Here is a 23,008-nt window from a genome sequence, read left to right as displayed (position 1 = left end):
TCTGGCTTTCATTTTCCATTTTAAAATATTGGGTGTACCCATTAAACATCCCAGTGCACTCCTGATTTGCAGCTAGTGCTATGAACACCACTGCTTTGGGATTACAAAGGTGTACAAGCCATGTGTCCAACCCTCAAGGAGCTATCAGGGTGGTTTGCAGAGATGAGCCTGACTCAGGAGAGGCCTAGAAACTGGCAGGGATGAGGGAGGGACTTGGGGTCAGAACAGGACTCACTTGTCTAAGGCCGGTCCCACCCTGAACAGATGAACCCTCACCTGATCTGGGAAGCCAAGCGGGGTCTGACTTGGCTAGTACTTGGTTGGAAGAAAAGGCCACACCAGGAGGTGAGGCTGAACTGGACCTCTGGCATTTGAGTGGGGGTCTGGTGAAGGAGTCAGGGGCAAAGACAGGAACTGAGGTATGAATGGTGGATTGCCTGAGCATCGGCCATGCCAGCCTGACACAAACAGTGTGCGTAGGGGTTTCAGGAAATGAACTCGGTTGTCCTTGCTTGGAGTGACTGGTGTGATGTGGCTCTGAACAAGCTTCCTCTAGTGCTCTGAGCAGATCCTCTCAACAGTTGGCATGTTGCTTACATCTGTTCTTTTGTCACGTTTTGGGAGACAAACAACAGCAGGAGGGTTAAAAGGTGGCTTCCTGTGCTCCAGAGCAAAACTGTCATTCGCAGCTGCTTCCCAGCTACCTGCCAGAAGTAATTTATAGAATTGGGAGAGGATGAGAGGGAAAGAGGTGATGGAAGCCAGAATCCCTCCTGGTTTTGTCCTTTAAGCCACAGGGGTCCGCTGCACTAGGGTAGTGCCGAGTGCTCAGAACAAAGTTTACAAACAGCCCTGCTGCTTCCAGATGCTTGAAAACTCACAGGGGAAGGAACGCCACCGATCGGATCACGTTCCGTGTGGACCCTGATGTGGCGCTCAGTTGCCTCCATTTGTTTACAAACAAGGATCTATTAATAATGGCACCTCCCTTCCCCAGGAAAAGCCCATCCTTAGACACTGACTGTTAGGAACAAAGCCCACGGAAAAAGGGGAGCTCGTTCATTCCTGAGGTCCCTGTAACGAGACTTTCCGTCCCGAGATAGTAAATGAATCTGAAATACAGAGCCAAGGAAATGAGCAAGCTCTTTATCTCTTGTATAGTCTACAGCTTCCTAAGTGTTGTCGTGTTCTGAGATTTATTGGGAGGACAGATGTTTAGAACTTGGAACTCATTTATCAAAGAACAGGTTTGTACAACTTACGATGGACCAGAATTATTGTTGCTTTCTAAGAGCGCAGCCTGTGTATTGGAAAAACCTTTAGAGTTGTGACTCAAGAAATAAACAGTCCATCTTTTAGCTTCTGCTGGGGTCAGAAGTCCCCTGTTTCAGGAGATTGCTTGGGGCTAGGAGAAAAACAATATGGTGGATACTGTGTGTGCACAGAGCTTAAGCATTCCCTAGTGTTCTCCACAGGAATGCTGTGGTTTGGATATGCATGAGTGAGTCCCTCAAGGGCTCAGGTGTGGGAAGCTTGGTCCCCAATGTGGCAATGTTAAGAGATACTGGAATCTTCCAGAGGTAGAGGGGTGTTTAGGTCATTGAGGGCAGTCCTCAGAAGAGATGAACCTAGTTCTATGGTACCCCCTGCTTCATTTTCAAGAGAGACTTGTTGGCTTGTCCCTCCGCAGCCTCTCTGTCTTCCTCTTTTGCCATGTGGTCTCCCACACATGTTCCCACCATGGTAATGCCATCTGCAGCAGGGCCCTCATTTGCCAAGCTGATACTAGCACTGTGAACTTGAACCTCCAGAACTGTGAACTCAGTGAATTTCTTTATAAAGTTATCAGCCTCTGGTATTTTGTTTCAGTCACAGAAAACAGACTAATACAGGGAATAAACCTAGAGGAAGGGGCACACACCACCACCACACCCAGCATGCCTGTGGAGTGGCTGTATGAACTTGGGTGCGCAGAAAGTATGATGAGGTTTCTCTACTCACACCTTCCCAGATGTCACAGTTACCCAAACCTGCTTGTCTTTCTTGCTTCTTGGAATGAGATGCCATGTTCCCAATGCGGGAAATGCCCTTCTGTGTACTTTGGTACCACCTCCCTGCACTGCTTCCTCTGCAGGCCTCCTCCGCCTTACTCCCCGTGTCACCGGCCCAGCCTGTGCCTGTCCTTGTCTTTCCTGCCAGAGCCACCAGCAGCAATTCCTGGCTAGTAATCGCTCTGACTGTCTATTTCATGTTTCCTGATATCTGTGCCTCACCAGTTATAACTGTTACTTCTCTTCACAGTCCCATGGCACTTTACTTCGCTCTTGCTTTGGAAAGCCTGTCCTTTCCTCCTTCATACTTTATTTGCTGAATGAATGAGTGTTCTGCTAACAGTTTATAAGCAGGTTATTTATTTGTCATCGAGGTCGCTACAAGCTGGCAAACCTTCACTCTGTAGGTGTTCAGTGAATGGGGAGATGGAGATGGCCCAGATACAGTGGTCCCATTACAGGTTTTCATATTTTACTCATTTGCTTTAGTGTTATCCTCAGGGAGTTTAAAGTGGATGATGTTTGAGGGCTTCTCGGGTTCATGTTGATTTTTCAGCTGTGTTTTCTGCTCCGTCTGTGGTTAGACCTGGCACTCACTATAATAAGCTTGTACCTGCTCAGGTTTCTTGTCCTCTTGCCTACTTTCTACCTTGCAGCACAGCCACTGACCCCCTCAACTCCATGAGGGGCCTCCATTACAATGATGAGTCCAGTTGTCAACAAGGTGGCATTCAATGCTGAGTCCAGCATTGAATGTGGACTCAGAGGGAATTCCAGTGTCTGAGCCATTTGGTACAAGTGTTTAAGCTGGATAATGCAAAGAAAATAAAACAACTCAAAGAGGCTAGATTCTGTGACAGGAGAGTTTAGGGCATTGCTAAGAGTTGACACACTCTTGTTGGTGCCTCCAACAACTTTTTTTTTTTTTTTTCACTTCAGGGCTGGGGAACTTAAGGAGGACAGAGCTGAAAAGGGGTTCAACTGAGGTCAGTTCTCATGTAAACTTGGGCTCCCAGCACTTTAGCTGGCAACAAAGAGGTTGTTTGGGACTGTAGCGGCAAGGAGAGAATGGGCTGTAGAGACTGGAGATGCCCCAGGTTTGATGGCCATGTTTTAAAAAGTTGTACAAATTCCTTTTGGAAAATTGGGTCCATTAAAACTTGGTGGTTTATTTACTGCTGGAGAAACTTAAAATCATTTGAAAATGTTGCTGTCATGCTCATGGATGAACAAGGATAAATTTTAAATGCTCTGGGGAGGATGCAGCTGCAGTACACACATACTTCTGGAGCAGGCTAATCCAGAATTCGTGGTCAAATGTTGTCGCCAACTCAGCTGTCCTCCTTGTGCTGAGTGGCTGGACCCCGGCTCTTGAGCTGGGGGATTAGGGAAATATTTGCTTTATGGGAAGATACTTGAGTGTATGGTCAAGTCTTCATCTTCCATAATAAGAAGTCCTTAAATAATATCTACATCTCAAAAGTAGTACAACTATGGTATTTTAAAAATGGAGACATACCAGAAGGAAGAGGCACAAGAGCTCAAAGTGTTTTTTGGGGAATGAGAGGCTAAGATGGGGAGTGGTGGCACAAGTGGTTGCTGTTTGACTTATTAAATGCTAGATGTGTTGTTTTGATTTTTTTTTTTTTTTAAAGAAAAGAGGGAAGAGAAAAAGGGGCTTTTCTTAGAAGGAGGGTCAAGGGAGAAGATGGGATGGAGAGGAACACAAGTTACAGCCATCCTGATGTTTACCGAGATTAGAAAGACTCAGAGGCTGTGTTCTGTGGCTCTGATTGCTCTGCGACTGTCGCTGTTTTTGTTTTTGTTTTTGTGTTTTTCCTCTTCTGGCTACTGTTGGATGCAGTGCCACCATGACTACAGAAGTTCTCTAGTTCTCCAGGCCCTGTATAAAATACCACAGTGTTCGCTGCCTGTGGTCTGCACATCTTCCTGTGCACTGTAAATCATGCCCGCCTCGTAACCTAGACACCTGATACTGCCCAACACCGTGTACCTGCTTTATAAATAGTTGTGAAATTGTATTGTTTAAGGAGTAATAGCAAGGAAAAAATGTCTGGACATACTCAATACAGAAGTAGTTTCTATTTCCAAATTTTTTTTTTGGTGGCAGTGGGGTGATGGTGGGGTGGCGGTACTGGGGTTTTAATTCAGGGCCTCACACTTCCTAGGCAGGTGCTCTACCGCTTGAGCCACTCCACCAGCCCTCTTTTTCCAAATAGTTTTAATCTGTGGTTTGTTGAGTCCATGGATGTGGAACCCATGGGTACAAACAGTTCACTATACAGCTAGTGTGACAGCTGGCAGGAGCTAGGTGGGAGCTTTTGGCTTGCTGAGAGGCAAGGAGGGCTGTAGACATGCTGGGGATTTAGAATTGCAGATTAGGGTTAGGTTTTAGAACGGAAAAGGATTGTGAGCTCATCTGCTCTAGCCTCCTTCTTCGGGCAAATGAAGTAGGATATGCCCCACTTTGTAGACCCATTGTAGGAGCAGCCACGAGTCAGTTGAGTGACTCACGTAAGGTCACACAACTGGTTCGTTGGGGAGGAGCAACCACCAACATCCACCAGCCTTTCCATTTCGCCACTGCTGTTTTCTCTTCCTTGATTGAACAATGGCAGGTATGATACTTCAGCTATTCTGCTTTTTAAACAACTTTGCAGCTTGTACCCAAGATGCAAAGTGGAGAGAGGAGATGAACACGTGACCAGTACTCCGTGTGGCCCGTTCCTGTGATGGACTCAGGGCCTACTGCAGGAAATTTGTATTCTTGAGGTCAGTTATTTGAAGCTTGACTGCAGGAAGGTCTGCCATATTTAAGGTGCTTGGCTTTTGTCCCCTTCTGGGTGTCCAACAGCAGGGTGTATTTTCTGCCTTTGGGAAGCCCTTCTCAACCACACCCTAATCATACAGCAACTTCACTTCTTTTCTGTGCACTGTCCTTCTCAGGCTTGAGCAGTCACTACCCTCATTCTGTGTGGAGCCTCATGCCCTCAGAACCCAACTGAGAAGGGCTCCATTTGGGTTGCATACAGTTTCATCGTCCCTTTTTTTCCTGTAGGCAGTCCCCCTTCACACAGGAAAAGTGCCATCCTTTGCGTCAGCGTCAGCCTGTGGCCACGTTTTGCCCAGACTAGAAAACTTGGTGCTTCCTCATGCCCTATGCTTGAACCCCTGACATCCTGTTTATTTCGAGCATTCTGTGACTTTCTGACTGTTATGCAGTTGTCCCTCCCAACTACCCCAGGTGTTGTCTGAGGCACATGGTTAAAACCAAAGCATTGAAAAGCACCTTGCTTTATCCTATGTGAGCTTTTGAGTGTTTGTGCTATGTGCTCACTTTCATTCTTTTTTTTTTCTTTTTGGTGGTGCTAGGGTTTGAACTTAGAGTTTTGCCACTTGCTAGGCAGGCACTCTGTTGCTTGAGGCACACCCACAGCCCTTTGTGGGAACAGTGAACTTGTTGAAATTTGTGATCATTATTATAGAGGAAGAGGACAAAATTACGCCATCCCTAGGAAACATTGGTGCATAAAAGGTTGTGGGATGATTGGGGTTCCTTTTCTGTTTTTCTAAGAAGGGGAATTTGTACAAAGGGCGAAATCGGTGTGATTTGAGGTTTGTGGAGTTTGGAGTCAGGGGAGAGACCTGGATTTTCATCTTGGTCCTGCCTTCACCACCAGGCCCTTGAACTCCAAACCTTTTCAGAGAAATGGATTTCTTCTGAGTCTCTTTTCCAGCCCCAGAAGAGGAGAAGAAAGGGACTAAGGTGTGAAGCCATCCCTGTCCCTGGTACTTTGCATTCCCTGTCATATGTGACTAATTTCGGTACATCTTTGCAGATAAAGTCAGCAAGGCTCAGAGAGAGAATGTGGCCTGTGTTTAGTTCCAGAATGTGAAGTCTGAGTCCTGCTTGCTACCCCTCTCTGTTTTCTTTTCTTTATTTTTTGGTGGTGCTTAGATTTGAACTCAGGGCCTCACTCTTGCTAGGCAGGTGGTCTACTACTTGAGCCACTCCACAAAAGCCCTATTTTGTATTGGTTTTTTTTTTCCAAGATGGGGTCTCTTGAGCTATTTGCCCAGGGTTGGTTTTGAATCCTGATCCCCCTGATCTCTGCCTTTCACGTAACTAGGATTATAAGCATGAGCCACTGACGTCTGGCTCTCTCAGAGAAATTTGAGGGAAGTGCTTACTCAAAAATTTCAGAAAATTTTACATACTCAATGTACCAGATCCCTCTAATAAAGAAGTGCCTGCTTGAAGGGCCAGTCTCATTTTTGAAACAGTATCTCACTACATGGCCCAAACTGGCCTTAAATTCTCAATCCTCTTGCTTCCGCCTTCCAAGTGCTGGCATTACAGGTGTGTGCCACCATTCCCAACTCTGTCTTTACCTTTGAAACTAAGGAATTGGGGCAAGAGTGGGGAGGGGGAGCAGTAAGTAAATGAGAAAATAAAGATCAGCAAAAATGGGCCAAGCATAGTGACTCATGGCTGTTAGTAATCCCCACCCTCAGGAGAGGTGGGAGGATCACTAAGTTTGAGGCCAGCCTGCACTACATGGTAAGAACCTGTCTAAAGAAGAGGAGGGGTAGGGGTATTTTAGAGTGTTTGTTTATCATGTACTAGGCTCTGGGTTTGATCTCCAGCATTTCGAAAAGCAACACTGTTTTGGGCGGGGCAGCCCTCCATCTTGTGGTTCACATCAGACAGCAGCACACCCCCAACCTACTGCTGGCTGAGACCCAGCACAAGAGGGGTGCGAAGTTCTCAGAAGACGATGAGGGCCCCTTTATGTTCTAATTGACAGTAATTATCAAGCTCACATTACATAGTAAGAAGAGGATCTTTTAGTTCAGTGTGTAATACCTACAGTGGCTAAATTAAAGCAATTAAATGTCTAAGGAATCCAAACAAAAGCTTTGAAATGCTCTCCATTTCAGGAAGCCTGAAGGCATTTTGCTAGCCCTCACACCCGTGCGTGTCTTTATTTACACACATGTGATCACCTCTTTTTGAAACTGTGGGTTGTAGAACGCTGTTTTTCTGTTTTACTCATTCATAGCAAGTAGTACCTATTCAGCACTACCTGAAACCCAGCCTCCCTGCTCCCAAACCCTCAGCCCTTCCAGTGAAGCTGAACTGTGGGTTTATCAAAGTCCTTTCCTTCCATATCAACGTGGCATCTGAATTCAGAATTTAGAAATGTAAAGCTGGGTCTTTTGTTTGGTTTTCTTTGCAGCGCAAGGAATTGAAGCCAGAGCTTCACACCAGGTAGGCAAGTGCTATACCACTGATGTACACCCCCCCGCCCCAGGCATAAGACTTATATTAAAAATTGCTTTGTTTCTGTGATTTTTCACAATGGAAGAGTCTTCCAGATCCTAGAGAGCATAGTGTCCCAGAGTCAGGCCAGAGTCATACCTTTTCCCCAGCAGCTGCCTCTTAGGCCCAAACTGCCTGCTGGTGGAATCATACAAGGCTATGCGTCTGACCTGTTTCCTGCTGGCTTGCCTCTTTGAAAGAGGACACCTGGAACCAATAGAGGCCTGAGGGCAGGTGACCTGGAGCTACCTGTTCCCAAAGACCTGTTGACAAAATAACCGGCATCTTTCTGTTTGCCAAGGGAGAGAGGATTGGGGGGGAGGGGTCTGTGAGTCCCCATGGATTCTGCAGGCTTCCGGCTTGTCTAGGTCACTGGTGCACTCCCAGCTTGAGAATGAGGGAATTAGGGATCAGTGTGTCTGTGGTTTCATAAAATGAGAGACCTTCGAAACAGGACGAATACTGCTTTGGTTGAATTAGCTATTGAGCTCTATTTTGATGCAGCAAAAATAATGTGAATGAGGTTATAACTTCTAGTTAGCCACCTTTAAAAAAATCAAAATATCAGGCTGGAGAAATAGTTCAAGCAGTAGAGTGCCTGCCTAGCAAGCATGAGTTCAAATCCCAGTACTGCCCCCAAAAAAGTGAAAACAGCAGCATCTACAGACAGGGTGGAAATTCTACTTAAGCTGAATTACTCCTGTCACTCTTGAACCACCTAAGCAGCAGACTTAGTCAGACGCTTCTGACCTGTGCTGATCTTAGGAAGGAGAAGGGTTACACATAAAGTTGTAGGAGACTGTCAAAATCTTCACCATTTACACAGAAGGAAACTGAGGGCTTCCACTTCCCTCTGTGAAGTGCTAGTTTTGCTTAGCAGCACTGAGTGATATGGTCTAATTCCTTAAGCAACTTCTAAACTTTTTATTGTCTTTGCCTTACTCAGTCAAACATGTACACCTCTGACATTCTGAAATGGCCACTGGGAGTGGAGCATAGTGAATCATGCCTGTAATCCCAGTGCTCAGGAAGCAGAGGCAGAAGGATCAGGCCCATCTGCACTACATACCAAGGCCCTGTCTCAAAACAAAACAAAAAATAAAACAAACAAACAAAAAGGGCTAGGGGTGTAGTTCAGTGGTAGAGCACTTATTCAGCTTATAGGAGGTCCTGGGTTCAATACCCAGCACTGCAAAAAATACATAGTAAGGTAGAGTGCTTCCCCAACAAGCACAAGACCATGAGTTCAAACCGCAGTACCGTAAAATGGGCCACTTGGAGAGGACTTTCGAATTCTTCAATCAGCTCTGTGTTTCTGGGACGCAGGGAGATGAAATGGCTGTGCTTCTTTGTTCATTCTCCGGAAGTGGGGATTGTCCCATCAAAAGAAGGAAACTGCCAGTTGCCAGCCACTGTACTGAAAAAGCTGTAGCTGGGTGGCCCTGAGAAGGCAGCCCCAGGCATACAACTAGGTCTGCCTGCTGCAGCTGCCTTGCTCTCTACCCCAACCCCCTTTTGGGGGAAAAAAAAATCAAGATTTAGAGGGAAAATCCAGAGGCATTGAAGGGAGACAGTTCTGGACACTCAGGTCAGTTTGCATTGTAGAGTCCTGACTCATCCTGAGTACCCCAAAAAGGCTGTGGTCAGCAGCCAGGATTCTGTCCCAGAGTGACTGGTTGACTAAGCAATAGGTCTGGCCTCTTGATTCTTTGGTTCAGACCAACTCCCAACCAAACCAGCAGCATTGCCATTCTGAGGCAGTGCCCACTTCATGAGTCCAGGTGGCCTCAGCCCAGTGTGTCCTTTGCACTTTAGATTCAGGTTTCTTGGCAAGATATCTTCACATTAGAGCTCTGCTTTTCTTCTCATTAATCTCTGGAGAGGTAAGGAAATAACTGGTTGTGGGAAGAAGTACTTGGGTTAGAACTCAGATCCTAGAACTTGCTGGGAAGGCCGTCTATCCACCACTTAAGCCACGGCCCCAGCATAGGTCTGCAGAATCCAGCCTCTGGAAGCTTGCTGTTTTTGAAGAAGTTTATCAGGTGTTCATTTTTCTTCCTCTGGACCTTGGTCTGCGTTGTCCACCCAGATAGAATGCTGCTGGCATTGCAATTGCCCCTGCTGCTCCACGGCCTGTGCTCCAAGACATGAGACCAGCATCCTGGTCTTGCCTTTACCCTTGCCTCTGCCACAAAGCATTGTCCCAGTGACATAGTTACCTTCTGTGTATGAGTCCACATCCCACAAAGTGCCCAGCACAATCCCTAAAACCCACAAAAAAAGGATGGATTATTATTATTATTACTACTACTACTACTACTATTATTTATTTATTTTTTACTTACCAGAGTAGATTTGGTCCATCTCGTCCTGTCTCAATTTTCTGTTTTTTAAAGGTAGCAGTGCCCACTGTCACACATGTACCCTCTAACTCCCTTCTCTTTGTTCATTCTCTGTTCTTTCTGTGTTCTTCCCTCTCAAAGTCTTGTCTAGGCTCACTAACCACTCACGTGGAGATGTTAGAAACCAGGTTGCACAAGTTTATTTATTGTTCAAAATATGTGAGGTTTTGCAGTAATCATAGAAAAAACAAAAAATGTAGTTGAAAGTTACCCTTTAAAAAAGGGAATGACTAGCCTGGTGCTGGTGGCTCACACCGTAATCCTCGCTACTTGGGAGGCAGAGATCAGGAGGACTGAGGTTTGAAGCCAGCCCAGGCAAATAGTTTGGAGGCCCTATCTCAAAAAAGGAGAGGGGGAGGCTGGTAGAGTGGCTCAAGGTGTAGGCCCTGAGTTCAAACCCCAGTACTGAAAAAAAGAAAGGAAGAAAGAAAAGAAGTGAATAAAATTGAAATTTTACTTACAAGTCTAGATGCAAAGTTTCTACATAAACTATTATTAAATCATCCAGATGTGGTGGCACACACCAAGTGCCCAGAGCTCAACTGGAGAGTTGAGGCAGGCAAATCAAGGCCAGCCTGGGCTGTATAGTGAGATCCTGTCTCAAAATAAATGTATGTATGTATGAGATAGATAGATAGATAGATAGATATTAACAAATGACATAAAATATTAGTAAGATAAACTTAATGCAAAGACTATAAAGTCTATCCCAGGGATGATGGCTTATGTGGAAAAAGCTAACTGATTACTAATGATTTACAGTTTACTAACTGATTAGTAAAATTATCATCTCAGCAGGTAAAGTCATGCGTGACATCCAGTGTCTTTTTTTTTTTTAATCATATTATTGTTATACTTGGGGGTACTTGTGACATTTATAAATGCACTTATAATTTATCTTAGTTAAATCTACACCTTCCATCATTGTCCTTTATCTGCCATCCCTGTCCAATGTCTCCTGATGGAAGCCCTTAGCAGTCAAGACCAGAAGGAGGAAGAGGAGGAAAAGGACAAAGAATGAATAATGTCGAAACACACTGAAAGCTGTTGAATAATTGGGGTACAGGGGTTAGGGTAAGGGAGAGTAATAGGGATAGTCTGATTAAAGCACTATTCTGATTCATATGTGAAATACCACAGTGAGATCCCTTTAGACAATGAATATAAACTCTGAAAAATGAAGGGTCAGAAATGTACTAGTGGGAGGGGGAGTATGAATGGAAAGGGTAAAGGAGAGTGAATATGGTCAGTGTACTTGATATAAAGACAGAAGGAAACACATGTACTTTATAGTCACTACAGTTAACTGGAAACATCAAATCTAATAGAGAGTCATTAGAAGTTGTTCCATGAAGGTCAAGTTCGATACAAACAGGGCACTTTTGCTGGAAGCCTCGCCAAAAGCTGCACTGAGATGAAAAAAAAAAAAAAGCATAAATGTCAATAAAATAGTTGAGGTTTTATAAGGGAGCTAGCTGAGCAGAGTGACCAGGCACCAAATCACATAGTGAATCAGTAACTCTCCCATAGAAAACGGGCATTTGAAATCTCTTTTCACTTTTGCATTAACCTTGAAGACTTCAGTGTCATTGTACAGATGTGAAAACTGGAATTAAAGTTGAACTTGACCAAGGTCACACACTTTATAATTAGCAGAGAATGATTTGCATCTAGTCTGCCAGAGCTGAGACCTTACTATTTTTGGCATTGTAATACTCTACAGAGTTTTTGTTCCTTAGTGCCTTAGGTTAGGCTGCAAACTTCTTAATTGGACATCCTTTTAATAAGTGGACACTGACAGTGCATCAGAGTGAAACCCAGAGGCAAGACTGATGATTTATTTATTTATTTTATTTATTTATGGAGGTTATATTTGAAGGTGGCGAAAGCTGTGCTCACTGCATCATGGAACTCTTGGGAGTCTGCTGCCCAGAAAGCAGCTCTGGCATTGGTCTGTCTGGGTGCTGGGAGGCTTCTTGCGGATGCTGCCGCTCTTAGGAGCCTGCAATCCCAAGTCCAGAGTACTCCCAGAGAGCTTCCGCTGTGTTCTTGAGATCGAAGCCTCAGCAGTTCAGAGACATCCACCCAAGAACAAGATGGGATGAAACAGCCAGAGGGGGTGTGATTGCCAGGTTTTGCTGGATTGGTGTCATTTGTTTGTACATACAAATACAGGATGTTTAAGAACCACACCTGCTTATGTGTGCACATGCATAGCACACCATGCAGGGTGCTTTTCCATGGCTCTGTGGAGGGAGACCAGGTACATGCACATGCAAGGAGACTCCCTGATAGTACATTCCTTTGTTTATAGGTCACCTTACCACTTTGCAAGATGTGTCTGATGGTGTGGATCTCAAATAAGCCTCTGCTTCCAACAGATCTGGAGCAGCTGGGCATTGGCTGGGCCACAGCCTCCGTTGTGGCCATAGGAGCATAAGGAGGGTACAGCCCTCTTGCTCCTTGATACAAAGCCATCGTTAGAGTAGATTAGACCTTTCTCGGTGACACTTCATAGGCAAACATTTGGGGAGCTTTGCACTTCATGGTGTGGGGCTGCAGTGCTGGGATGGGTGTATAGGGAGGTGGTGTTTCTGGCTGGCTAGCGGATACTGGGAAAAGTGGGTGTGCCCCATTTCTCAGAATGACTTCCTACACATTGTTAACCCGAGCAGGAGTCGCAGAAACTGGTGGATTGGGGTGAATAGATGACTAATGCAGAGGTGACCGTGATGTGTTAACTGAATTTTTAGAACTAACTGCTAGGAGCATGTTATAATGTTTAATACACATGTGACATCTAGCATAACAGATGACTGCAATATGGATGCTGAATAAAAATTTAACTGATGGGTATTTGTTGAGATTTTCAGAAACCTTTGTATTGTGAGAATCATCCCCTTGTCTCCTGGATTCGTAGAAAGCAAGGCATACCTTCTTACTTGGAGAATCTGTACTTGTATTAATCTCAACAAAACACCTGTGGGGTAGGAATTGGAGGTAGACTCACCTGAGAGGCAGCAAGGTAATAATCTAGAAATACCAGGCTTTGTTTATCTGCCTTGCCACCACCTGTGTGGTGGAACCTGAGGAAAGGTAGTGAGCAACAGAGTGTAGAAAAGAGTGAAAGGTCTTAGGGATTAGTTTGGTTTCTTTCAGTGACTGGAACTGGAAAGGCACGTAACAGCTCTTTCCTATCTGAGCTCTGAACCTGAGGGAAGAGGGGAAGATGGGAGACCCTCTCTGGGTCCACTAGATGGGAGGTCAGTCGTGGTTTATATCTGCAGGAAGTAGACCTCTCAGTACTGGACCTCAGGATTAGACAGACCTGCCTACCAAGCATGCAGGCACCCCCCCAACCTCCAGGTGGACCCCACAGACACAAGGATGGCATCCAGCATATGGTATTTGCTGCTCAGGTGGCTCCCAAAAGGCAGTGGAAGGAGAGGCAGACTCTGCCCAGTTCTACTCCACCTCCATGAAAAGAAGATGAAGAAAGAGAGAGGCCAGGAATGTGATGCAGGTGGAACTACACCAAAGGGAAGGAATCAAAAGCAAGAGAATGAACACCTAAGTAACAAACCAGGCACATTCTGGTTCACATCATCGAGACGTTGTGGAGTGGGTCAGGAGTCAGGCTTAGCTGAATCCAGCTCAAATGGTATTGGGGAAGAGGTGGCTGCCTCACCTCATCCTTAGGTTCTTCCCCTGTACCTTTACCCAAATTCCAGGCTTGGGACCCTCAGGCCTTGGTTTCAGAGATGGACAGCAGCTTTTCTGACGTCTCTTACCAAATTTCTGTATTACATCAGAGAGGACTACTGTGTATCCAAATGGGAATTAGTCACTGTTGATTGGGGGATCAGAAACAGGCATCAGCCCCATATCAAGTGAGCCAAGTAGAAAAAAATCCAGAAGGGATGTCTAACCAGGTCTTAAAAAATTAACAGTAGTTATGTCATATAGTAGCAATATTTTCCTGAATTCTTACAGTGCTATTTCTCTGAGTGTGTACTACTTTGCAAAGAGGGAAGATGATAAGAAGAACTTTTAAATGTCATGTGTTTTAACCTAGCCTTGTCCCCAAAAGGATTTGTGAAAAACAAATGAGACAAAAGGAAAAAGAAGCAACAGCCAACAAGGAGTTCCTATAGATGTGACAGAAACAGTGCACCAAAATATCAAGACAGATCTTTCTTTTCATCTGAGTCTTTGGCAGGGGTGGGATGGTATTCACTTCAAGGAAGCAGAAGGCAGGGTGGCTCTGAGGTACTCTGATCTAAGGGTGGCTATCAGCTGTACCTAACAAGTATCTTTATGGGTGGGGGACTCCTAGGCCCTGAAGGTTGTGGGATGACCACTTACCTGGGTCACCTGCTTCATGGAGTTTCAGAGGAGCAGGAAGCACTTAGGTGGAATGTCGAGAGGCAGTGAGATCCCCTATGTCTGCAGGGTTGTGTGTGCTGTGCCTACAGCTCCAGGCCACACTGATACCTGATCACCTCCATTGATTTGGTTATGGAGGCTCTGATTGGAACTCATCACTTCTACCAGGAAAACCAGCTCTGCACTCACCCACCACAGAGCTGGCCCTCAATCTTTGCAATCATCTACCTCACTTCTAGGTTAAAGTGACCTCAAAGATTTGCCTTCAGCCCCAGAGATTACAAAAGTTCTTCCTGGAAAGACTTTCCCAGGCTGGGATTGCCCCACATGTAAATACTTGGGTATTATTTTCACTTAGGAGCATCTCCTCTGCTTGCCATAGTGCCTCACAGCTAGGGTCACAACTAGGGTACTCATGGTAGATCACACTAGAGCCACCCATGGGAGCAGATATATTGAGACCTTCTCCTAAACCCCAGCCCTGATCCTACATTGAGAAAACCAGCTTACCTTTCCAGAGCCTGTTGACTGGGTTTTCCACCCACTGAAAGCCATGTCCTGTTTGGACAACCTAGACCTTTAAGCTCAAGATTGTAAAGTCCAGCAAAACGCCACAACTGAGAAGTAGACTATATTTGAATAGTGCACATTAGGGTTCAGTGTGTTTTTTAATTAATTCTTGGTTACTTCCCTCTAAACAGACAGCTACAGACAGTTCTTCTAATTCCTCTCAGAAGAGGGAACAACCTACTCGGACAATCTCCTCTCCCACATCTTGTGAGCACAGGAGGATTTATACCCTGGACCCATACCCCATGGACCATTATCACCTCGACCAGGTAAGCGACTTTCTCTTCCCCCAAGGGGACCATCCATCAGTGTGGGTTCTGGAATGGCTCCTTCCCCCACTCAGCGAGATGCCCAGACCAAGCCCCTTCTGCTCTCCTACTTTGTACCCCACTGCACAGTGGAGGTGCTGAACGTAGCTCGGCCTTACTCAGTGTTTAAATGTGCCAAATACCTCACCACACCCTTTATATCTTTTGTCTGGTTTAACCTTCACAAATTATCCCAGGAGGCAGGTCATGGGCAGCCCAGGTTTATAGCTGAGTATGTGGAAGAACTATGGAGTACGTGGGGAATGAGATTCAAATCCATGCCTGTCCTCACACAGGTGCTAGGCTGCCTCTGCCCTCTCTATTCCTCTGTCTGAAGAGCCTGCTGGCATGATATGAGAACACAAGGCCTGGACTGGGTAAAAGAATGCTGCACGCTTGGCTCAAGCCCCCTGGCACAGCAGGCTGCAGGCCCAGTCTTGTTCAGGAGAGGTGGCTGCAGTCTGGAATTGAGTAATCAGCAGATCTATACTGAGTGGCTGCTTTATAGAACAAGTTCTCAAATCGTGGGGCCTGGACTGGTGCCTGTGTGGGTGACGTGGCTCCCAGGCTGCTTTGAAATGAGAACTGGGCAGGAAGTTTGGGGTTTTTTTGTCTTGTTTTTGTTTTTAACATAAAGCTACATTTGTTTGACACTTGGAGTTTGAACCCGGGCCTTTGCGCTTGCTAGGCAGGCACTGTACTACTTGAGCCATACCCCATACCTGTAGTCCATTTTTGCTCTGGTTATTTTGAAGATATGGTCTCTTGCCTGGGCTGGCCTGGAACCACAATCTTCCTGGTCTCAGCCTCCCAAGTAGCTAGGATTACAGGTATGAACCACCAGCACCCAGCTGTTTTAACTTTTCTTTTTTAAAGATAATTTTATTGTGTGCCTCTTTTTTTTTTGGTCTTTTTAAAAATCACATCATGGTAGCAGTAGCTGGAAATTGACGTTTTGGCTTTCCTTACTTTGGAAAACAAAAAATTTGGAAAGGCCAAGATTTGTTTTAAATCCTTCCAGATTGTGACTTCTCAAAGGCTGTGAAACTGTGATGTGGAGAATGAGTGAGCCATGGCTCCTGGGCTGAGGATCTCATGATCTGGTGGGAAGTAATGAGCAGACCTCTTTCCGTGGGATACCGTGGTTACTGTAACAGTAACCGCAGTAGCAGGTGTCCAGCATCCTTTCTCAGGTGCTAGCTCACCCCTGCACAGGTTATTTCTTTTCAGCTCACAGCACTCTATACAGTTTGATAGTCAGGGAAACTGAGTCCTGCTAGTAAATGTCGTATTCCACATTGACTATAGTGGATCACCCCAGAGCCGTGCTTCTTGCCTGAGGCACTTCTGTGCCTTCAGAGAATGTGAGTGGCAGAGAATGGATCTCATTCATCTCTCAGCTGAGATACCCAGGGCATACATTCAATAAATATTTCCTCAGCACCTGCCATTCTGGTTGAGGCACTGTAGCAGGACTAACAACAGAGAAATCTCTTACGCTGAGGGACAGTGCATCTTGGACTTGAAGGTTAGCCAGTGCAGCTCTGGGTCTAGCCCTAAACGACACTTTCTAGTATGTCCCCAACTGCTCTTGTGACCGTGGACTGCATCTGTTTTGACCCATTGTGCACTTGTACACACATGGATAATGAGAAGCTTCATGAAGCAGAATGTAACCTTTATAACATGCAGTGCACTCCAATATGTGTGTGTGGTTGATTTTTCTTTTTTGGTACTGGGGATTTGAACCCAGGGCTCTCCCACTGAGCTACATCCCTATTGGTTTTGGTTTTGGTTTTGGTTTTTTGGTTCTAGGAAGCAAACCCAGGACCTTGCACAGGGCACCCTGGGGTGGGGGCAGGCAGGTTCTGCCTTTTGATAAAAGAGTGTTAGGCTTTCAAATTTTGTCATATACCCTCGCATGTGCTCACTTTCCCGCATATGTAGTAAAATTTCCACAAAAAGAGAGACAAGGCTCCACTCAACCCATTAAACGGATTTGCTGATCCGGCAATGGCTTGAGACTCCCAATTCAAAATCCATTTTTGACCAAGTAGTCCAGTAAGGGGGCGGGTGAGGGTCAGTTTCCCCAAGAAATGCCTCAGTGAAGGTAAAAGGCACACTTGAGAGGTTGTGGAGGGAGATTTTTGTGAGTTTGGCCACTGGTGTAAAACCATCTCTGGTTCTTCCCGGGGCAGCGGATGCCAAGGCCCTACCCCCAGGTGAGCTTCCCGGACGACGACGAGGAGATCGTGCGCATCAACCCCCGGGAGAAGATCTGGATGACCGGCTACGAGGACTACCGGCACGCACCGGTCAGGAGCAAGTACCTGGACACCTCGGAGGACGCGGACTCCTACGTGCGCTTCGCCAAGGGCGAGGTCCCCAAGCACGACTACAACTACCCCTATGTGGACTCCTCAGACTTCGGCCTCGGTGAGGACCCCAAGGGCCGCAGCGTGATCAAGACGCAGCCGCCCCGGGGCAAGTCGCGGCGGAGGAAGGAGGACGGCGAGCGCTCGCGGTGCGTGTACTGCAGGGACATGTTCAACCACGAGGAGAACCGGAGGGGCCACTGCCAGGACGCGCCCGACTCCGTGAGAACTTGCATCCGCCGAGTGAGCTGCATGTGGTGCGCGCACAGCATGCTCTACCACTGTATGTCGGACCCCGAGGGGGACTACACAGACCCCTGCTCGTGCGATACCAGCGACGAGAAGTTTTGCCTCCGGTGGATGGCTCTTCTGGCCTTGTCTTTCTTGGCCCCCTGTATGTGCTGTTACCTGCCCCTTCGGGCCTGCTACCACTGCGGAGTAATGTGCAGGTGCTGTGGCGGGAAGCACAAAGCGGCTGCGTGACTCAGTTTCCCTTCCTTCTTCCCTGTCCCTCACCCACAGCCACGAGGGAACTTGTTATCTTACACACTCTCATCTGCTCCCCTGTTCCCTTCCACTCCAAGGGGCAGAGGAGAGCAAGAGGTCTCCTGGCTCCCCTGGTCCCTTGAGGCGCCATTCCAGCCTGGGGAACCTGCCTGCCTGGTGGACTCTTCACTCCCCAGCGCCCACTACGTCAGCCACACACCCATCCACTCGCTCGCACAGTGTTTTGAGGAAAGGAACCTTCCGCATGGACTCGTGTTGTGTTACCTACCGTAGTCGAGCTAACTGTCTTAGCCATGCCTCGATGTTCTGTCGCTCCTCCCTGCCTCTTCCAGTTCCAAGGAGTCTGCGGTGGAAGCTACTGGGTTTGGGTGGGGTTTCCAGTTGACTTTTGCAAGAACATCGAAGACTCCTGGGTGTACCGTGCCTGTTGCTAGCAAGCAGTAGGTCCCTGGGGAAATGTGATGTCAGAATGATGAAACCCTATCACACGTAGTATTGTCACCTGCAGGCGGCTATCACGTGTAGGAGGTGAGCTAGTTAACAATTTTGTACCACAAAAGTCTTGCTTTATCTTTTCCAAAGCCAAATTTCCCATGTGAGCTGCACTTTTCACTCATCCTCATTTTCTCCCCCACCAAATCTGTTGAATTTACTAACTGATGCAGAATATTCACCTGTAAAATGACTGAGAATTGAGCCTTAACTTCAGATAAACTTGTGAGAATCAGGAAAAAGTCCTTAAACTGCATTGCATCCTCTTGGTCCAGGGCTAGAAAGGGGATTCCAGGTTTCTACAAGCCTCCCCAGTTTTCCCTAAAATAGAATTTTTTACAGTTGTGTTGCCACCACTTCTAAACACTTAGCAATATTAAGATAACACATTAATGAAGTAAGAAATTTTGCTCATTGTTTTGCAAACCAAATATTCTATTCAAATACAAACCAATGTTCTATGAGCAAGTTCCAACTGAGAAACACCGAGCTTCTAGTGAATAAACCTATTGGAGCTTCCCCTCTCTCCCCCCAGTGACTTTTTTATTATCCAGGGGGAATTTTAAACGTCAGACATTTCATTGAGAGTGGTGGGTTACGTTTTGTGTGTGGTTTACATTTTTGTTTTCATGGTGGACTCAATTTCACATCACCACATTCTTCATTTGTACTTGGGAAAAAACAAGGCCATATGTAAAAAACTTCCGATGCCTAAGTGTCTTTCTCCTGCAACTCCACTCCCAGACTTGCCACATTGGGTGCACAGATGGTTTGGTCACAGACCGATTCTACTGTCACCTGCCATGTAGGAGGCTTCTAATTAGCTGGGAAAGAGTATTTTTCTAATATATTACAAGAAATAGCCAAATCTTCTTACTGAAGAAAAAAGAAAAGTAGAGTGGTTACCTGGACCTAGCATAGTACAATCAACCTTGTGGAGAACACAGGGGGACAGGCTTGTCGCCGTTGGCTGTTCTTCCCACCACCATCTTTCCATGGTAATTGCCAGCCAAAGGCATAGTCTAGTCCCCCTCTCCTCCCCTCCCCTTCCCTTCTTTATTGCACACAGGATTTCAGTCTTCAAGGAAAGGGACTTTTTTCTAGCCTGCCCATTGTCCTGGGAAAATGCTAGCCATGCTTACCTTCGTGGGAATGTTTTCAGCTCGGCTGAGAGCCTGTCACATTTCTTTAGACAGATCATCAGTGTAAATACCCAGTTGCTTATGAGTTAGTTGGTAGACGTTTTTTGTTTGTTGGACTGACTGGGGCTCTCCAGTATGGAAAAGGAGCAGAGAGCTGTCCCTCCAGTTGGATGGAAGGAAGGAGAAGCCCTTCCCTGCCAGGAGCACATCTAAAATACCCTCAGCCAGCCTCCAAGCTGTGAGAGACCACCTGCCCCAGCCTGAGGGATCGCCTCAGGGCCTTTCTCTAAGGTCACCTCTGCAAAGCACAACACTAATATATGTTTTGTCAGACCTCAGTTCATGTCCCCTATTTATTTCAAGGAGAACACACCCATACCAGCCACCTTGTGTTTGTCACCTCTATTTAGTCATTTCTTGTTGGTCTTCCTTTACCCTTGCCCAAGAGTTTCCAACCCTTTTAAGAGTTATGCTAGCAAATCTTTCTCTGCATATCCTTTTTGATCTATGAAGGCAGCGGTTAAGGGCACAATGACAGCCATGGGGACATTGTGTAAATACATCTCTTTAATCGCCACACTGCAGCTGAACAGTGTGTAGTATTTTCCCAGTCAGCTTTGCCATACTGACGTCAATCATTTGAGAGAAATTATTCAGATTTTATTTTTGTATCTGTGGTAACAAAACATTAACCAAAAGATTCTCTGTTTAGAAGCTTCCTGGACACACCCCCACACACACCCCAAGCTATTTGCTCTCATTAACAAATTAAAGTGCCTGAAGCATAATTCATCCTTTACCTGTATACTAAAAACCCTGTTGTATTGATTTTTTTATAATAAGCCTTTTTACCTGTGTAAAAATATATATACAAGTGTATGATGTATATTTTAGTTCTTAACTTTTTTTTATGGTTTCTAATATGTTTGACCAATGTAGCCGTTGCGTTAAAATGTACCATGTAAATATAAAAACATCCTATCAGATCACTGACTTTGAGGTATTTGTCCAGCTGGAAATGGGTAGTGGTAGAGCCTCGGTATCTTGCACACAGGATGGGACGGGGTTTCCTTCTCAGAAGGATGTGTGGACACCAGTCTGTTTTTGTGAGGCCCTTCCTGCCTGTAGTTATGTCATATTCCCAAGGGGAGGTCCTTGGGCTGAGATCTCACACACAGCCCAGCCAGGGGAACACCCCTTCATCCTTGGCCTGCCCTCCCAAGTGCTCCTCAGGGAACAGCTGTACTTCCAGTTTTCCACTAGATCCTGCTCAGCCTCAGGAGGGAGTGGGTATTTGGGTAGACAATGGTTAAAACTGCATAACCCTCGGCCTCCTCAGAGCAGCTCTCTTGGCCTGCTCTGCTTTCCAAATGCTTTCTTGGAATGCTCAAAAGCTATAGTGAGTGACAATCCCCAGAGGAAGTAAAGCATGGGGTATTTTGAGTGTCCCAGAGGAAAGTTGGCTCCTTCTCTAGAGAAGTGAGTAGAGTCCTTCTTTTGAAGAGGTGCAGAGAGAGCCCCTCCATCTTAGTGTTAACTTCCCCAAATGGGGACTTTTCCAAGCCACTGAGAAGGGTGAAAAGCAAAGAGAAGATGGGGGCATGGCTTGAGTGGTAGGGTACCTGCCTAGCAACAAGGCCCTGGGCTCAATCCCCAGAACCGGGAGAAAAGCCAAAAGAAGTGCTGAAGTCAAGATAAAAGCAAGAGCACACAAGGGAGATATGAGGACAGGTAAAACACCTAAAAAATTAGCTAGCATTTGTTGCCCTTAATGCAGAGAAACTAAAGCAGATACTTTAAAAGCAACTGAGGCCAATGGGAGAAGGGGACCAGGAACTAGAGAAAAGTTTAGTTTGAGAAGAATTAACCTAGAAGGTAACACACATGCACAGGAAATCAATGTGAGTCAACTCCCTGTATAGCTATCCTTATCTCAACCAGCAAAAACCCTTGTTCCTTCCTATTATTGCTTATACTCTCTCTACAACAAAATTAGAGATAAGGGCAAAATAGTTTCTGCTGGGTATTGAGGGGGTGGGGGGAGAGGGAGGGGGCGGAGTGGGTGGTAAGGGAGGGGGTGGGGGCAGGGGGGAGAAATGACCCAAGCATTGTATGCACATATGAATAATAAAAAAAATTTTAAAAAGTGCTGAAGTTAGGCGATGAGAGGAGGACCTGGGGTGGCTCCAGCACTGCATTAGAGGAGACGTCCTAAGACCTTACGTGACCGTCTTGTTACCCCTCCGGTCATCCCTGTTTTACAGTTGAGGGACCCAAGCTTAGAATGAGTAACTAATGTGACCTGCAGTCACGTGAGGTCGCTGACAGCCCAGCTGGCTGCAGAGCCCAGGGTCTTGCCTTGCCACGCTGCCTCTCTCCCCCCACTCCCTCCACGTTGGCAGCCAGAGCCGCCTCCATGCCCTTAGGCTGTCCTGGGAGTAGCTTGTCTTTGGTGCCCTCTGTGCTTGGTCAGGAACTGGACACACTACACAGCATCTTTCACCTGCAAAATGGAGGGTCATTTCAACTTTACACATGAGGGAGCACAGTATAGGAACAATGTAACTCTAAGCTCACAGTCTTTCTTTTTTCCTTGGTGACATGGGTTTGAACTCAGGGCTTCACACTTGCTATGCAGGTGCTCTTACTATCTGAGACACTCTGCCAACCCTTTTTTTGTAATGGGTTTTTTGAGATAGGGTCTCACAAATTTTCCCAGGGCCGGCTTTGAACTGTGATCCTCCTGATCTCTGCCTCCTGGGTAACTAGGATAATAGGCACGAGCCACTGGCACCTGGCTCACTGGACAGTCATTCCGCCAGTAGCCCTTGGGCAAATGACCTCACCCTTCTGAGTTCCCTCAGGTATAATTGTCACGGGACCCAATCCAGCAGCTTGTGCACTCAGTGAAATCCAGAGAGAGTGTTGAAGCAAGTCAACTTTGTACAAAAAGCCAGCTAATCAAGACAATGGAGGACTCCCTTGTTCAAAGTCCATCTCACCGGGAGGCTAGCTTAGGGGCAGTTTATATAGGAGGTGGTGATCACAGACTGGTGGGCACCTAGTCACAGGGTGCTGTTCGGTTAGTGCTGCAGGAACAAAACAAAGATAATTGTTTCCTCAGGCTCTTCTTGTCGCTGATGTGTTTGCCCATTCGCAGGTGCAGTCCTGACATTGCCCAATGGAAAGGCTGGAGGGGCCCTCTTGCTGATCAAAATCATGTTAAAGAGAGAAAACACATTTCACGTGATTACTGTGGCAAGAAGGGTCAGTTAGGTGAAGTAGAGAGTCAGGCACGCGATCTGGCCTCCCTTGGCCTCATACCAAGTAATCACCCCTGCCCTCAGCGTCTCCGCAGGAGGCACTCTCAAGATTGGAGTCCCTTTCTCTGTTCTTTGTTCTGGTCCCCAAGGAAGCATCAGGAGCTGAAG

At 46.3% G+C, this 23,008-nt stretch overlaps 1 protein-coding gene across 2 annotated transcripts in view; it reads left to right on the top strand.

Moving 5' to 3' along the window:
• Positions 1 to 20,563, top strand: part of Spred2 (sprouty related EVH1 domain containing 2) — a 114,145-nt gene extending 93,582 nt beyond the window's left edge. For both annotated transcript variants that reach the window (XM_020161680.2, XM_074049855.1), the window contains exons 5-6: positions 14,885 to 15,022; positions 17,260 to 20,563. In XM_020161680.2, coding sequence (XP_020017269.1) covers positions 14,885 to 15,022; positions 17,260 to 17,919 — 798 coding nt within the window. In that variant the 3' untranslated portion in view covers positions 17,920 to 20,563. The remainder of the gene's footprint in view (positions 1 to 14,884; positions 15,023 to 17,259) is intronic.
• The last annotated feature ends 2,445 nt before the right edge of the window (positions 20,564 to 23,008 follow it).

Source organism: Castor canadensis, chromosome 12 (assembly GCF_047511655.1).
Source record: "Castor canadensis chromosome 12, mCasCan1.hap1v2, whole genome shotgun sequence".
NCBI classification, from domain to species: Eukaryota; Metazoa; Chordata; class Mammalia; order Rodentia; family Castoridae; genus Castor; species Castor canadensis.
Note: the sequence above shows the minus strand (reverse complement) of the source record. Positions and strands in the feature narration are given on the sequence as shown.